This window comes from Drosophila santomea, chromosome 3L, assembly GCF_016746245.2.
Source record: "Drosophila santomea strain STO CAGO 1482 chromosome 3L, Prin_Dsan_1.1, whole genome shotgun sequence".
NCBI lineage: Eukaryota > Metazoa > Arthropoda > Insecta > Diptera > Drosophilidae > Drosophila > Drosophila santomea.
Window position 1 is genome coordinate 15,653,763 of NC_053018.2, and position 17,884 is coordinate 15,671,646.

The 17,884-nt window shown below is 40.7% G+C and overlaps 2 protein-coding genes across 2 annotated transcripts; one reads left to right on the top strand and one right to left on the bottom strand.

The window, feature by feature from the left end:
• The first annotated feature begins 1,477 nt into the window (after positions 1-1,477).
• LOC120449920 (protein terminus-like) lies at positions 1,478-2,848 on the top strand. Its single transcript, XM_039632612.1, has one exon. It carries the CDS (start codon positions 1,540-1,542, stop codon positions 2,821-2,823), a length of 1,284 nt encoding a protein of 427 aa, XP_039488546.1. The 5' UTR covers positions 1,478-1,539; the 3' UTR covers positions 2,824-2,848.
• Positions 2,849-4,762: 1,914 nt separating this feature from the next.
• On the bottom strand, positions 4,763-6,487 carry LOC120449802 (protein terminus). The gene has a single exon (XM_039632447.1). The coding sequence runs from the start codon at positions 6,069-6,071 to the stop codon at positions 4,788-4,790; it is 1,284 nt and encodes a 427-aa protein (XP_039488381.1). The 5' UTR covers positions 6,072-6,487; the 3' UTR covers positions 4,763-4,787.
• Between the last annotated feature and the right edge of the window lie 11,397 nt (positions 6,488-17,884).

Consider the following 17,884-nt stretch of genomic DNA (forward strand, 5'->3'; position numbering starts at 1 on the left):
ACCACATGCTTTTTACCAAAGCAATCCTTCGATTATTATTGATTATTTGAAAAAACCGATAGTGGTGCTATTTTTGTTTTCGCCTCATTTTAGACCTTGCCGCCCAAAAAAAATTATAAAAAATGAAGGTATGAACAATTCAAATTTTTTTTTTCATTTTTGGATGGGAAAAATATCTAGCATTATGCGAAAAATCAGTATTTGGTTCTATCGGTACCTTAACCTTAATTTATTTGATCGATAACAAAAAAAGGTATGGTGGTGCTATTATTTTTTTCGCAACTGTACGTGTTGTGACACTAGAGTTTGGCCCTTGGGGAATTGTATTCTGGTGCAGACCTGATATAGTAGATGTTGTCTGGAGTCTGTAATGTTCATATACTCTTTTTTAAGGATTTTAGAACCTTTGTCCTTGCAAATAAATTTGGTAGATCTTACGCGTGTTAAAACCAAATATTTTTTGAGTTTTTATACTTTTAAGGTTTTATTAAAGCATACGTTCTACACATCACATACAAATATATGTATAATCATGAACTACATTTTATTGGGTTAAATTACAATATTGACGTGAATGTTTTTTTAAAAATACATAATATGTTTTTTGCTGTTATAGTATTTAGCATAAACATATACATAATTAACAATTATGTCCAAATTAATTTTTACACAACTATTTTATCCAATTACACTCCCTTCAAACCGTTGGCTAATTAGAAAGGAATATAAACATGTTTTTGATTATTTCATCTATCTGGAAAGTTTTTGTTGGTTCTTTGCCATTCGAATATAATTGCAATAAGTGGCTTGGTTTGCGATGTGTTAATAATTCAACAAAAGGTTTTTGTTTAATTTTTTTTGGTTGTGCTTCTTTTTTTTATGGAAAAGCAGAAACGGTAATTAAACAATTGTTCACACATTATTGTCAAAGCCAATACGTCACTTCAACAAGTGAATGCCGCCTAAAGGGTTATTACACAAAACATAATTGTTCTGAGTTAAGAAGTATTAAAACGCTAAGGGGAATAAGTATAAACATATCTATATTTTGGGATAATATTGTTACAGAATGTCTTCCTCTAATCATGAAGGAAGGCGAGAGGTCTAAATATCTAAGATTATTGGAAATGTATCTGCCTGGAAAACCTATAGCTGCTAAAAACGGATTATACCTAATAAACCGTAGTAAGTTTATCACCGCGCAGCTGCTGTTATACTCGATTATTAGAACAACTTAGCCCATAATTATATGACGGATTAGGTAAAGGGGAAACCCACATGCAGATGTTGTCCCTCCAAGGAATTTACCTGCACGGACTACCTGTTACCCTGAAGTACTAGTTTGCATATAAGCCGGGCCGTCGAAGAAAAGGACATCAGTCAGCAACTGAATCCTGTCATAGACACATCTCAGTGCATTCGAAGCAATTTCAAAGAGTAATCATCTTTGGTGCCTAAAATCTGTCAATCTTGCCAAAGAGCTATATCCACCATCACTTCACCTTCAGTTTTCGAAATCAGAAGTTCCATATCGCAATCATGTTCGACGAGCCCATCTCCAGCTTCGTGTTCACCAACGAGGAGACCACGCAGACCTTCCACCACCAGTGGTTTGCCCAGGGCCAGTTGCACGAATGTGCCACCTGCTACAGCTCCATCGACGCAGATGAGCCGCCCTCCCAGCATTGGCTGCGCGGAGGAGAAGCTTCACAGGGCCTCCAGCTCACAAAGCAGCAGCAGGCCGTCCTGGACATCATCGAGGCCCGCCAGATCGAGACCTTCTTCTTCTGCGACGAGAGCTCCAAAGACAAACTGGAACACTTCATGGGGGAGACCTGTGCAAGAGGAATCCCCGAGCTACTCCGCTGGATGTTCCAGGACAACACCGTGGCCGTGGAGTTCAATCTGGCCTGCTATGTGAACGCCATGGACCAGGTGTTGATCTTCCAGAGCGGCTCGCTGAGGGTGGACCACCACTACGACGTAGACGAATCAGTGGGCGTGGTCTACGAGATGCTGATGCAGAGGATCGAAAACTACCTCAACTGCAGCAGCGAGTACGGGATGGCAGAGTGCAGCATCACCAGGCTGAAGGTTCAGGTGAAGAGGATTAGGGTGGATGCGGAGGGTCAGTCGGCGGACTCGTCCTCCTTCGCTCTACCCCTGCAGCTGCAAGAGGATGAGGGGCTGACCACCACTACCGGCTGCTCCACCAGCGAGTCGGAGCTTGCCAGCCTGCGCTCCGCCTACCTGAAGCACTTCCGCGAGTGCAACGGCTACTTCCCGCCCAACATGCGCGTCAATCTCTACGGACTGCAGCAGTGCAAGACCACCAAGGAGCTGTATGTGGTGCCCTACCATATCAGCGAAACCCTCCAGCAGCTGCCCAACAAGAACTTCCTCATCCTGAACAACATCATGGGTCAGTTCCAGCGGCTCCACGAGCTCTCCACCCCAGTCAATTCCATCGAAAGGGACCAGACCAGCTCGCCGCTGAAGGAACTGCACTGCCGGAGGTGTCGCACCCAGTTCTCGCGTCGCAGCAAACTGCACATCCACCAGAAGCTGCGCTGCGGCCAGGACTTCTCCGTGGACAGCATGCACGCGGACATCGTGGAGATCTACGAGCAGTGCCTGCCCATCTCGAGGAGCGTCTTCCAGCACGCCTGCTACGGCATCACCAAGCCCAAGACCGTGATGCGGAAGGGTCAGTTTGTGCCCATCGAGTGCGACTGGCGCAGCGAGAGCTCCGTGAAGGTCCAGCACGGCCCGTGTGTCGTCATCAGCAACGCCCAGCACAGTAGTCCTTGTAAATTTTATTAATAAACGATATATTTTAAGCTCCAAATTAATTATTTTTTTCTTACCATGGGAGGCAATCAACGAAACAATTCTTAAACTCAAGTAGATTGAAATCGTACTCCACATAATAGAGGCTACAATAATGGCTGATGACTTCTAGTAATAGACGTGAAAGATTTAGGAAGTTGAAAACGACTAAGCCGTTCAATCGCTCACAAACTATCCGTCCACACTTTATTTTTTTACATATTACTAAATAATGAGTATCAAGATTCTTCTGCATTTATTTCTTTCCATTAGCTAAGTAACGGGCATCTCTGTTGACTCGGATAAATTTAAGATAAATCCTCTACTTTACATTTTCTGGCGAAATTATGTTGAAATCCTTGCAAATACAAAAAAAAACCTTTTCGTTACAAGATCTAGGGCAATGTTAGGGGCTGAGTTGTCTTAAAGTTTATACGAAAAGACTAGACAAATCGGTCAGGATCATGAACATACTTTAAAGCATCGAAAAGGTTTCCTTCTACCTAAGATATAACCACTATATTACACTTTTATTGAAATTGAAACTTTGTTTTTGAAATTAGTAATTATTTAATAATGACTTACATCATTAAGATTTGTATTGAATTTCAATCGTAAACAATAATTATGCTTTAAAAATGATTATTTAGAGATTGTATATAAAACCATTTGAAATTTTGAGTTGGAGTTTAACAAAATATTTGAATTTGTTAGGCGTATTTTTATTTAAACAACAACAATTTTTCAGGTATGTCTTAAATGTAATTTTAATACAATAATAACATTTGATAATGTTAAGTTTCAGAAGTAACTTACAAAGTTATAAGCAAATAACTTCTTCGTTCTCTTTAATCGTTCTTTTGCTTAGCAGTTCGTTTGCCGGTAAGAAAAGCACTGCGCCGTGTTTTTGTGAATTTATATTCTGTTATATGTTAAATGTACATAAAATATAAATATAATATTTTTTGTTATTTAATTAAGGAAAGAGGATATTAAATTCGTTGAGAAGTATTTCGCAGGCAGAAGAAAGCCTTTCTGACCATAAAAAATAAATATAATTGACCAGGATCTATAGTCGAGTCTGGCCATGTCCGTATGAGAATGGGTTCCAGAGACAAAGACGATGTGCAAGATTGTTTCCAAATGTGGACACGCCCACTCTAGCACCAACAAATGCCTCGCCAACACCCTTGAAAAATTAGCCCGCATTTATCAGAACGCCATTGCCATACATTAACAATTAATAATAATTAATCGCGCCACGCGCCACTTTAACTCCCATATCTACTAAATCGTATTATTAAATATTAATAGGATTGGCTTTGCGTATAACTACATAACTTTTAATAAAACAAAAGAGAAGGCTGTAGTCAAATTAACAGGCTATCAGATACCCGTTACTCAACTAGTGGAAGTGCGAAGGAGAAATTGCTACATTGACAGTTTTTGGCGGCTTGTTAGCGTTAGAGTGGTGGTGACAAAAAAGCTTTTTTTAAATCAGGAGAAGTTTACAAGAAAAATTACAAATGAAAAATTAAAAAAAAATGTGTTGTGCGTTAGAGTAGGCGTCTATGTCTCTAGAATCTTTGTGCTTAATCTCAACGTTCTAGCTAGTTCTGAGATCTCGACAGTAGTTCTCGTAGTTCCTGAGATCTCGACATTTACACGACAGCAACACGGACGGACAGGCCACTCCACTATTAATCGATATTAATCGGCTATTAATCAAGAATGATCAAGAATTATATGGTCGGAAACGCTTTCTTCTACCTGATAATCCTTTTATGCGTATGTAGTATACCCCTATTACTCTATAAAGTTACTCAATTAATGCAATTAATGTACCGTCCGTTAGGTAGAGTACGATTTCAATCTACTTGAGTTTAAGAATTGTTTCATTGATTGCCTCCCATGGTAAGAAAAAAATAATTAATTTGGAGCTTAAAATATATCGTTTATTAATAAAATTTACAAGGACTACTGTGCTGGGCGTTGCTGATGACGACACACGGGCCGTGCTGGACCTTCACGGAGCTCTCGCTGCGCCAGTCGCACTCGATGGGCACAAACTGACCCTTCCGCATCACGGTCTTGGGCTTGGTGATGCCGTAGCAGGCGTGCTGGAAGACGCTCCTCGAGATGGGCAGGCACTGCTCGTAGATCTCCACGATGTCCGCGTGCATGCTGTCCACGGAGAAGTCCTGGCCGCAGCGCAGCTTCTGGTGGATGTGCAGTTTGCTGCGACGCGAGAACTGGGTGCGACACCTCCGGCAGTGCAGTTCCTTCAGCGGCGAGCTGGTCTGGTCCCTTTCGATGGAATTGACTGGGGTGGAGAGCTCGTGGAGCCGCTGGAACTGACCCATGATGTTGTTCAGGATGAGGAAGTTCTTGTTGGGCAGCTGCTGGAGGGTTTCGCTGATATGGTAGGGCACCACATACAGCTCCTTGGTGGTCTTGCACTGCTGCAGTCCGTAGAGATTGACGCGCATGTTGGGCGGGAAGTAGCCGTTGCACTCGCGGAAGTGCTTCAGGTAGGCGGAGCGCAGGCTGGCAAGCTCCGACTCGCTGGTGGAGCAGCCGGTAGTGGTGGTCAGCCCCTCATCCTCTTGCAGCTGCAGGGGTAGAGCGAAGGAGGACGAGTCCGCCGACTGACCCTCCGCATCCACCCTAATCCTCTTCACCTGAACCTTCAGCCTGGTGATGCTGCACTCTGCCATCCCGTACTCGCTGCTGCAGTTGAGGTAGTTTTCGATCCTCTGCATCAGCATCTCGTAGACCACGCCCACTGATTCGTCTACGTCGTAGTGGTGGTCCACCCTCAGCGAGCCGCTCTGGAAGATCAACACCTGGTCCATGGCGTTCACATAGCAGGCCAGATTGAACTCCACGGCCACGGTGTTGTTCTGGAACATCCAGCGGAGTAGCTCGGGGATTCCTCTTGCACAGGTCTCCCCCATGAAGTGTTCCAGTTTGTCTTTGGAGCTCTCGTCGCAGAAGAAGAAGGTCTCGATCTGGCGGGCCTCGATGATGTCCAGGACGGCCTGCTGCTGCTTTGTGAGCTGGAGGCCCTGTGAAGCTTCTCCTCCGCGCAGCCAATGCTGGGAGGGCGGCTCATCTGCGTCGATGGAGCTGTAGCAGGTGGCACATTCGTGCAACTGGCCCTGGGCAAACCACTGGTGGTGGAAGGTCTGCGTGGTCTCCTCGTTGGTGAACACGAAGCTGGAGATGGGCTCGTCGAACATGATTGCGATATGGAACTTCTGGTTTCGAAAACTAAACGTGAAGTGATGGTGGATATAGCTCTTTGGCAAGATTGACCGATTTTAGGCACCAAAGATGATTACTCTTTGAAATTGCTTCGAATGCACTGAGATGTGTCTATGACAGGATTCAGTTGCTGACTGATGTTCTTCTCTTTGTCTTCTCTGGTTTATATATAAATTGAAGATGGAGGGTAACAGGTAGTCTGCACTTATACCTGTCGCAGGTATATTTCTTGGTAGAATAACATCTGCTTTTGGATTTACCTAATACCTGATTTATTTATGGGTATTTAAGGACTTCTATAAAGTTTACCACGGCTGATTAGGAAATCTCGAATTTTGTTCCTTATTGCTGCAAGATTTCGAAACCAGGCAAATTATGTGTAATTCCACCGAACCCCATAATACAGTAGAGGGCACACAATCCATTTATGGCAGTGACATATGCGACAAAGCCTGTTAGTATTAGCTATTTACAAAGAAATATGGCGTTCAGTTCTATTGTCCTAGAAATATACGAATAAGAATATGTCAACCTAACCCACTTTAAATAACTAACTTAGGTCAAGCTTCGTGCTTTTTAAATTATTTCTGCATTTATATTGGTCCCTGTTCATTAATTTTAACTATTTAAAGCTGGCTCTGAAAAAAGCATCTTCAACTCACTAAAGTGACCGAAGGCAAAAAGATCCACCAATAGACAGAGAGAGTAAACAAACGGCGCCACCACCGCGTGCAATTTGCAGCAGTCAAACGCAGGGCGCACCGTACGGTGGAGCCCACCCACTCCCAGTCACTCCCACCGTTTGGAGCCTTGGCATCGTGGCCGTTGTCTCCGCTGTAAAACCAAGTGCACAATGGCCGGCAGAGGAAAAGGACACTGGACAATGGACAATGGCCACCTCGTGGCAAGTGACGCGACAATGGCGACGGCGATGTCCTGGATCCACAGGATCCGGGCTCTGAAGCCAGTTCCACTGCAGTCGCTTAATTTCCGTTTCCGCTTTTCACGCTTCATTGTCCGCTTTGGCTTAGGTTCTGGTTTTGGTTTCGGTTTCGGGTGTGGCTTCCTTCTCACAGAGTTTTCCGTACTCAGTGCTATTTAAAGCCTCTGCCCAGTGAAATATGCTTGCAAATTAACAATGGCAATTAGAAGGTGCTTCATGAGGAAGTGGATAATAATTATTTAACCGAGTCTTACTTGTTTCCTGGTCGTTTGTCTAGCTTTCGTTGCTCTGAATTTGTAGATATAATATATATAATATGATAGGCCAACAATCATCGAAACCTATCTAACATTTTAATCAAGAGGAAATTTCGATTTCAAATGCTTGTTTTTCTTTTTCTCTTTTGAAGCTAGGTTTTTTATTTAGCTCAAATATCACTGAATAAATGGCAATTAGTTTTCTTTGAGACTAATTTGTTTTCAATGCTCTTTTCCTACTGGATTGCATTTAATGAAAATTGGACTACGGGGAATTCAGAAAACAACAATTTTAGGGTTAAATGTGCAAAATAGAAAGTTTATAGGGTCCAAAAAAAATGTAGTACTTTTGTAAATGAGTGTATCAATATCAAAATACCAGGTTGTTCAAAAAAAAATTTTGTGTTAAGTTACTAATAGACATGCTATATGTTTTAAAATAATTTATTATTTTCGTAAATTATCAAATTAATTAGTTGTTATGTGTGCTATCTTTCTTTATCTAGCAGTTGACAAAATGTTTTCTCAAGATGTACATTGATATGGAAATACGTAATTTTAAACTTCTAAGGACACCCTATAAATCTCTCTTGTACTTTGTTGCGCATTGTCAACTTTTCAGCTTTTATTTGCTTTCCTATTTTTGTGTGTTTATTTTTTGCAGCTTGGGCATTTGGCTGGCTGGCATGTAAACAGTGCCACAGAGCACAGAGCCAGAGTGAGGACAAAAACTTAATTAAGTCTGATGCAGAACGAGGGGCTCCCGGCTGAGTTGGTGGCCAAAATGCAGTGAGCCGGGAGGAAGTATGGCAAAATGGATTGCCGCACGTAAATAAAAATTGCCGCAAAGTTGCAACCGAAGTGGTGACTTCAACTGACACCGATGCCATCGCAGTGGGGCAGACACCCGCAGACACCCATTCGCACCCATCAGGTTAGCACTCAAAATCAAATCAAAGACCGACTGTAAAAATGTTGTTTGCGCTGCAAAGTGTGAAACCGAAAGCGAAATGACAGTCGGGCATTCAACCGGACACCCGGACAGCAGGACACCAGGACACCAGGACACCCGGATGCACATCGTATAAATGACGGAGTCCACATATACTCGCAAGTGTATCTATTCCGTATACATATATCGACCCGGACTCACACCATGCGTATCCGGGTCATACAAATTTCAACGTGCAGCCTGGCCATTGCGTCCACATGCCTTCATACTCGCTCCTCGTCCAGTGAAAGCCTTCTGGGCATGCTGCTTAAAAGCTCAGGCAAGGGTCGTCTAATGGATGCACCAGGACACCTGCCTGGCCCCGAGTTTGAGGTCCCGGCGACTCGGCAAATCCTGCAAAATTGAGCAGGATGAAATCTGTGCATTCCTGCTCCTCCTCCCACGCCATCTCCATTGCAGTGTGTTGACATTTTGCGAGATTTACTCATCTTTTTCATCTTGCCCAGTTCCGTTTTAAAGCTCACTGAGGACAGGATCTGAATCAAGTGTCCTGTACACATATTGAGCTTTTGATAGTTTGCTTTCTTCCCAAAACGTTCATAAGTTTTCACAGAAGGAGAGACAAATTCGTGTGTCTAGGCCATGAATAATGCTAATTGAGTAGTAAACTGTTGAGCCAAATTTTTAGAATATTTGAATTGAGTATTTGCTTTGGTCAGTTTCATTTTAACTATTTCTTTGGAAACGAAATTTTAGCCAACATTTTAAAATACAGTTTTAAAACTTGCTAGTAGAAGCAACTTTAAAAATGGTTTGGAATATTATTTTAAAGTTGCATTTCATAGAAATTCGTGGATGCTACAACTACAGAACTTTTATACGATTTTTGATGGCTGGTATTTGGAATTCCAAACTTCTGTTAAAAGTGAAATATTACTTTTCTGCGCCCTTTCTTAAGCTTGGTGCAGAAAAAGATTTCTTTAATTTCAAGTAACGCAAGTTACTTCATTTTCAACTGGTTCTGAAGAGTAATTATTCTAGCGTTTAACCTCAGTTAACAGATCCTATTTAACGTGGTACAATTTCAATTTCATATCATTTCTTTGGAGCGAAAACTTTTCCACTTTATTCAGAACGGGCCTATAAGGGAAATGCCAGGGCAAGAAATGTGTAACTCGGTTGCAATTTATGTTAAAATCCGCATATTCATGCAGCCAACAAAAAGAAAAGCGCGGAGCTCACTTCAAGTGTCTGGCTCTGATGAAAATTGCCATAAAAACTTTGGCTGTCTCAATGGCGAAAGTCGTCAACAGCGTCGTCGTCGCCAGCATGGTCGTCGTCCTTTTGGCCTCCTTCGTCCTTTTGGCTAAAAATTCCCACAGACGGCGCACAGACGAAGGTAAAGTGGCAGGGGAAGGTGCGGAATATGGCTAAATCTGTGGGCGGCTCTGGGGATTTGAGGTGTCGACTGGGCCACAATTTGTCAGCAAGTTCTGCTAACAACTAAATTCCACGCTTGGTTTGAGTGCAATTGCATCGCCGCACCCGCTGCATACAAATTATGCAAATTCGCCCGCCCTTTCAGCCGCCCCCAACCCCATTGCCTTTCACTTTCTAGCTTTCTAGCTGACTGAGTGCAAGGTCAACATATTTATGCCCTTTCATTCCCCATTGCATCGGGAATAAAGGCGGGGCCACGGCTGAGCCAGCACCGCCCGTTGAGACAGCAATTAAAATGCTTTGGAACCCAGTTGGCTGCCAGTCAAAGATTGAGTCACTCTTAGTCATCATCCTTGTTTGACAGCTGCTGGATGTCATTAGATGGATACGGATACCGATGAGATGAGATGCCACTTGTGGGCTCGCATTCACTGCGAAAATGCCGTTCACAACTCTTTGCTGCACTCGAGGGCTTTGTAAGCAAATCGCGTGGGTGGATTTTGGATTTGAGGGGCATTCATGTGTGTGCTGGAATGGCAAGTGCTCGGCTATAAAGTGCACCCAACAGGAAATCGTTAGAACTCAACTTTGAATATAAAGAAATATTTTCTTAAATAATAAGGCATTTTAACTGAATTTCAACTTAATAAAAATAATTAATAGGACCAAGCGGCTTGCTTGTGCGTTGTTATTCCTGACTCAATAATCATTAAGGAATTATATATTATATTTAAAAAGTAGATTGATTTATAATGTGATTTAATACTTTAAAAGTAAAGCTTAAAATTTAATTCTATTTTAACCATATAATGGTGCGGACTTTCTGAGGTAGCTATATAGCCGACCCTCATTATTGAAACACTATTTCCAACTTGCGCATGCATCCTATTTTCTGCATAATTTGCAGTCTTTGTAAACGAAATGAAATCTGGTGTTGACCTTGTTTTCTCGCCACATGCTTGGCTAATTAATTATGCAACATTTTGGGGGTCAGGTTACGGAGGAGGCATATGGCTAGATGGTATGTGCTGGATTTATATTTAATTTATTGCATTTAATTGAAATGCATTTCATATGAGTTGGTGAGCGTCTGTCAACATGTTTTCATTGTTTTCTGTTTGTTGCTTAGCTGATAAAGTTGTCTGCACTTTTGGCTGGGTGTTTAATTATTTTGCAGATGGTTGTTTTCATGCAAATACCTGATGCATTTTGCATTTATACCTCTTTTACCAAAACTTTGTATTCTACGAATCCATTTGATATTTTCACAAATTTTGCTCCAACTTCTATCTTCTTGCTAGCACCAACAAATTTGAATCATTAATTTTCAGTAACGTTGAACATCTTGTCTTAGTTTTGCGTCCTTCTTTTTTGTCTTCATCATCATTTTTAGCTCATTGTAAATCACTTTAGCTGCTCGTTTGAATTTTTTTCGCATAAAGAATCCATTGATTACTTTATCTCAAGTTGCTTTTCATTTGCTCACTGTTTGAGCAGCGTAGCTCCTTCATCCGGTTTCCGACTTCCTCGACGGCGAGCTTTCAGCGCGATGCATTTCTTAATAAATCTTTAATCCCTCTAAGACTCGGCTTCCAATTTACCTGTGCTGCCTTTCATTTCATTTATCCTACTCCCGTATTTTTCGACGTCTTTTTTGTATGTTTTATTCGCTCATTAAATTGGAAAATTCGATCAATCGTAAAATTCATTTACGATTTGCACGCTCAGCAGCTGGACAGATGATGGTGAATCAAATTGGAATTGTTTGAATTTAAATTCGATTGATGCTGCTGCCTTCAGTATTCGCTGTCATTTGCACCTTTTACGATACCTCTAAAGTGGTACAATTTCTCATTAAGCGCATTCTGTGTGCTGAATACATAAAATGTAGTTTTATGTGTTTTAAATTGACACACATTATTGAGTGAAGTTTTTATTTTTATTTAAATGAAAATCATTCATAGAGTAAACATGACAGTGTAAGGCTAGCAAAATGTTCTTCGTTTAATCAATTGTTTAGATCAGCTTTTGCTAATCATCTTTCACGTTGGGATAAAACATTCATTAATTAACATTTGCTCTTTTACTAGTGAAATGCATTACAGTGTTATTTCTGCAAGCATTCCGTAGACAAGGCTCGCTTAATTCAGCAGTAAGCCACTTGATGACCTTTGACCAGTCCACAGCCCTGGTAACTGGTAACTGGGTGGCTGGGTGACTGGATGACAGGTGCTTAAGCCAACTGCCCAGAATCACCGTCGCCCTGGCTATCACTAGAATCAAGATAAACTCGCCCACGCAGCCATCTCTCAAAATCACAGTTCAAATTGCAGAATGCAAATTAAAACGACGACACGTAAATGGCTTTATAATTCTTTCTTAAAGCCGAAGGGGTAAGATTCCTGCGGGCAGTGATGGTGAACTCATTTTTATTTTTTATTTTATTATTTATTAATTCAAGAATCCGTACATTATAATGGCGAGCTCAATGCTTTTTCAATGCCATTTTTAAAGCCTGCTTTAAGGCGCAGAGTTCTATTTTGGCTGGAATTTATATGGAAATTAATTGTTTGTCTGTTCAGATGAAGTCCTTCCATAATTGATGGTACAATTGGAACTCACGAGTTATTTTAGAGAAAAAGTACAAGTTACTTCAAAGGTAGCAAAGTTGTCATCACTGTCTGTGGATCCTAGACAAAGAACGAGTCTGCCAACACGGCATTAAACTGAATGGCGGTTCGCTTTTATTTACTTTCTGCGTAATTTCATAATTTATGCATAATAAAATGGGAGTTGAGGGCGCCTCCACTGCTCCACTGTACCGGAAGTTGGCTGTCCCCCATTTTTCCCCCCACCGCCACCATGTTGGCTGCCATCCAACTGACATTTTTCATAACTGCTGTGGGTTTTGGCCGGGCTTACATTTTTCTGGCATTTTTTCCAGCGCCCTCTTTTCTGGCCCGCTTTGCCATTTACTAATTTAACATTTCAGCGTCCAATTAACATTTTAAGCCAAAAAGCTTTGGGGAGTTGCACGCAGTAAAAGGAAAATGCTAGTGGAAAAGCGGGGTGTGTGTGCTGTTCTAGGGTAGAAAAATGTTGATTATGAAATTTTTCAACTTGCCAAATTTATTGAGGTGGGGCGGTAGAAGCCAATTGGCGAAAGATTGATTAGATAGGAATTTAATTTCAAAAAATATTCCGTAGTATCCTAATGAATTCTGGCATATATTTTCTTACTTATGTTAGAGTATGCTAACTATTACTATATCCACTATTTTTATAATTGTTTTGACTAAATTGTTTTACAATTTTATGACTTCTTACGTTAAGCTAATACATAATTATATATTTTAGGATTATTAAATAATTTACTGTAGGGTTCAGCTAGGGCAGATTTGGTAAGCTAGCTAGATTTAATTTAATAAAAACTTCAGTGTTTTGAGAGTATACAGGAAATTGGCAGTATCTCTTTAGTTTGCTATACCCAGAAAGTGCGTTTTTCCAAACCAGTTTGTGTGAAATCGAAATGGTGGAGCTGGCGTCGTCCATAAAAGCGGAGGCACAAATGCCAATAAGCCTCTCGGCATAACTGAGTGGTAAATAGAAAATTATGAGTGCTGAAAATTGAGTGTGTGTGTGTCTGTGGAGGCTTGCAACCGAAGCGGAGCACGACTCCTGCTGCAATTTGCCGTACGTATCCTGGTAATTTTTATGCCTCTGGCATCACTTATGCACTTAGGAGTTCTGTTTTTAATGCAAATGCATTCCAGTGACTCTGGCACATATGCAACGTGATGTGGAAATCCATTCACCGGGGAATGTCTGCTGCTTTAGCTGCATTCCAAGATATAATAGAAATGCATTTTTATTTTACGCAATTTTTCCGAATAATTTCCTGCTGCTTCTACTGCTGCTGCTACTGCTGCTGCTGCTGCTCATTAAAATTGAAATGATGTTTTTTGTTTTTATCCAGCAGCTCTTCAGTCGCTCTGTGTGTTTTGCAGTCCTTTGTCGTTTGTGTTTCGCAGTCGTCCTGGATGGCAAAAAGTTCCAGTTGCCAGCGTGTTAATTTGTGCGTAAACGTTGCACTAACGAAGCGGAAGCTTTTGGCCCCACGCATAATAGAGGGTTAAGAGGCACCGGGGGTTTTTCGGGGCGAAGGTCCTGTTGGGATAGAGAGCGTAATTGAAATGGCATTTAAATGTTTCGGGGGACCTGTGTGACGGCGACGAGCGTGCATTTTCCATGCGAGGGGATGTCATTCAAAATTATGGCGGTTGATTAAAGGATGTGCGGGGGTGAGGAGCTACTGCGCGGGGGCTTGACGGATGCATTCCAGTGTCAAAGGTCACAGGCGTTTTGGAGCCATTAAAACGACGCCTGAGCACTTGCAGCTTGGCAGTACAACTTACTTTGAAGACTGTTGATTAATAAAAAAGCTATTTGGGAATACCTATGTACGTGTGCCAAATATGTAAACAATATAATTAAATGTTTAAAAACATTAGGCCGATGGTTAAAAGCACTTGATTTATACGTATAAAGAATTTTAAGATTACATACATGTAAACACATATTAATATAAATTAAAAACTTTCGGATAGCAGTCTTTCTCTAACTTGAACCTTTTTAGTAACACGTTTAATATTTATTAGGGTTTGATTTAAATCGATGTAAAAATAAAGTTTTAGTATCAGTCTATGAATAAATAATTTAGTCCCCTTACTATTAAGCAAAGCTATCTTCATATAAACTTAATTTGAAATATATCTATTGTCTAATTGAGCGCATCCTTTCTAATAGAATTTCTCGTACAACCGATTAGTTGGCTTTAAATTGAATTTTTGTAATTGCCAACTCATGTTGCGTGTTTCGGGTTTCATCTGCAGGCATGGCATCCACACCGCAAAACCAATTACAATCCAGTGGGCAAATTGTGTCGAACTTCACTCTTCCATCTTGAGCCAAGTGTGGAGCACGACCCCAATTTTCCGGAGACCGCAAGCTTTTCGACACTGTCCACCAGGACTGGCTTGCATCTGCTTTGCAGGAGTTCCATTAGAAACTTGCTACCACACATATCAATTACACAAGTTTTAGTTAGTCGCCATCGCCATCGTCATAGCCATCGCCTTGCTTCTTGGTCGTGCAATCTTCCTGTAATTGCAGGGAAAATGGCAGCCTCAGATGCTGAGAATCTTTGGAGTGCCGTAAAGTTTTTAGCCAGCGTCTTTGGAGCGCCCAAGTTAAATGGAAATTTGCATTTCACTGGACAGCGGAGTCATAACTTGAGAAGGAGTCATAACAAAACATTTCCGTTTGAAGTCATTTGCTTCAAGTTTCACTCGTTTTATACCCTTTCTAAGAATGCTCCGATAGCTCTGAAGAAAAGATAGTTTCCCTTTGAATATTAATAGTTTCTAAAATACTAATAGTTTCATTAAATAAAATTTCATTTATTTAAGATTTATTAGATTTTTAGATATTTATTTTGGAATTATTTATTTATTTAATATAAGTTTAGAAAGGGCAATTAATAGGTACACATAATAAGTTTACATCTGTTGTTGTTTGGTGTATTTTTTTTCCTGACATTTTATTGCGTCAAAAAGTTTCCTTATTGTCATTCCATTTCCCTTACAAATAATTTCCTTGTTTCGTTCAAATTTTCTGACTTTAATGCGTAAACATTGTTGTCTTACCAGTAAAAGCAGCAAGGAGGCATCCGGCGAAAGAATTTCATAAAAAACCTGAACAAAATTGGGATTCCGCGGGCATGGGTAGTTTGGTGGTTAAATAATTGTAAAATAATTTTGGTTTGCTATTTTCTACGTCCTGCCGTCGATATTAAATTTATCTGTGCAAGCCACAGCATTCGTAGTTTTCGTTGATAATGTGGCTTCGCTTGGGTTGAGTTTCAAAAGTTTTTGATGGTTTCACATATCAAAAGGTTGCCAAGGTCAGACAAATGTTTCAAAAACAGTTTTTGCACGTGGAAAAACACAAAGATAGCCAGTAGTAATTTTCCTATTGGGATTTGTTGAGAAGTCGTGCCCAGGTACATTTTGAGTTGGTTTAACTTTAGTTTGTTAGAAACTGAACAAATTTAATTTGTACGCAGGTCATGGAAGCATTCTGAATCTGTTCATTACAATACAACTTGTTTATTATTTATTAAAAAAATCAAGCTGCTTTAGAGTGGAAAGCTATAATTTTTATTATTAATGAAAAGCAAATGCTTTATACTAAATGTTCTACAACTATGCCAATCACGGGTTAAAGCCCTAGCTGGAACCTTTCATTGGGTCCTTCCACTTACCACCATATCCTCCTGAGAATTTTCGATACTGCTATCGAGCCAGTTGCCCTGAGGAGGACCATTTGTCCGGGCGAGGACCTTAAGGATAATTCTGTATACGGCCAGCGCCGACGACAACAGCGAAATGCATTTACGGCGTAATCCAATCACGGCAATAATGAAATGGTAAGTGCAGACACAGGAGCCGGAGGTGGGCGGCCAAAGTGGACCATTCCCAGTTGGAGTTGCATTCGAGGGCCGGAAGCAGCCAGCTGGCCAGACAAAGCTCATCCAGCCGAAAATGCAACAGATCCAGCGAGAAAGGCTCACACTACTTTCTGGGTCACGTATTGCACTTTGTAAGGGCTTTTTCCCACACTGAGGAAAAAGGGGCTTTAAATATACGAAAGGATTTTTTAATATTTAGATTATTCAAAATAAGCCACATTTACTTAAGACTATAAACAAATTTATGGAAAGAACTATGAAATACAAGACAGTTAAATATAAAATGTAATAAAATAACAAATTATTAATTACTATTTACTTAAGGTGTATTTTTTTCAGTGCTGTTAACTGGGATTTTTAAAAGCTCACGTTTCAGATTGCATGCTATAGCGGAGGTCCACCCGTTTTGACCAGCGATATCCAATGTAAACTCCAATGACAATTATGGCTCCCTCTTGGCCCTGTCTGACTTTGAATTCGAGGCTCTTGGCCCTGACACTGACATCCTTGGTTTGCTCGGTTGAATCGATCAATAGAAAACCAAAACTGGTCCATAATCAAAGAGTTAACTGCAAACCGCAATTTCCACAATTATACTGCAATTGCATTTCGGGCAACCGCAGGATTGTGAAGGCCATGCACTCAAAACACGCAAACCAATCAACTAATTAAAGCAAATTTCTGCAGCATGCATTTCGCTCCTTCTTAGCACATAAATCAAATGGCTTATACTTTAATTGACACAACGAAGTGAACTCTCAGCTGAAACTCAGGGATTTAAGGACCAACGGAGGCGAGGCTTTACAAAGACAGCAGTAATAATGATACAGATGCCAAGGAGGAAAGTAAAATAAACCAACCAAAACCAAACACGGAAAATTCTCACAAATTTGCACTCGAAAAGTTGCTAAGCAGTCGATTCCTTTTCTCCATCTCATGGCTTGCTAAAATCCCCCAACAAACAGCTCAAAGCTCAAACGTTCTTGCCATTTATTTATTTTTTCCTTTCAATGAATTGCTTTTCCATATTTGAGTTAACATTTTCACTCCTCACCTTTCGCCCAACTCTTTATGCCGGCGCGCTGAAACGCATAAATCAATGGGGAAAAGCAAGCCGGGAAAGTGGCAGAAAGCCAAGTTCCTAAACTTGATTTAATGCCGCTGCAGCTAGCAGAATACAATATATTGGCAGGTAGTTCTCCAAAGTGCGCTGGCTTAAAAGCTCTTAACTCGACTTCAGTTCAATCGCAACCAAATAAATCAGCAACAACGGCAGCACGAAAAAATACTCCTGAGGTTCACAAAGATTCTAAGGTATGTTTGCTGACAAATTAATGGTCGAAAACTAAGTTGTCAAGACGTAGATCCTTTCAACTTTAAATGCGGAACGGAGCCGAGAAAAAAAATCCATTGAAATCTCTGATTAAAAATATGGTTCAATTCACTTGCATTTCACAAGCCAAAAAGTCAGACGTAAATTTATATTCTGAATCGTTTTAAGTGGTCGTGAACAAGTTTTTGCCATCTCCCGAAATATGGTGGTTTAATCAATGCAAAAATCACGGAATCGAAATAAATGATATATACACCCTTGAAGAGAGTATTTTTAAGGAGATATTTGCGGCAGAATAACGTTTTCATTTCATTTTTAATTTATTTTTCGTTAT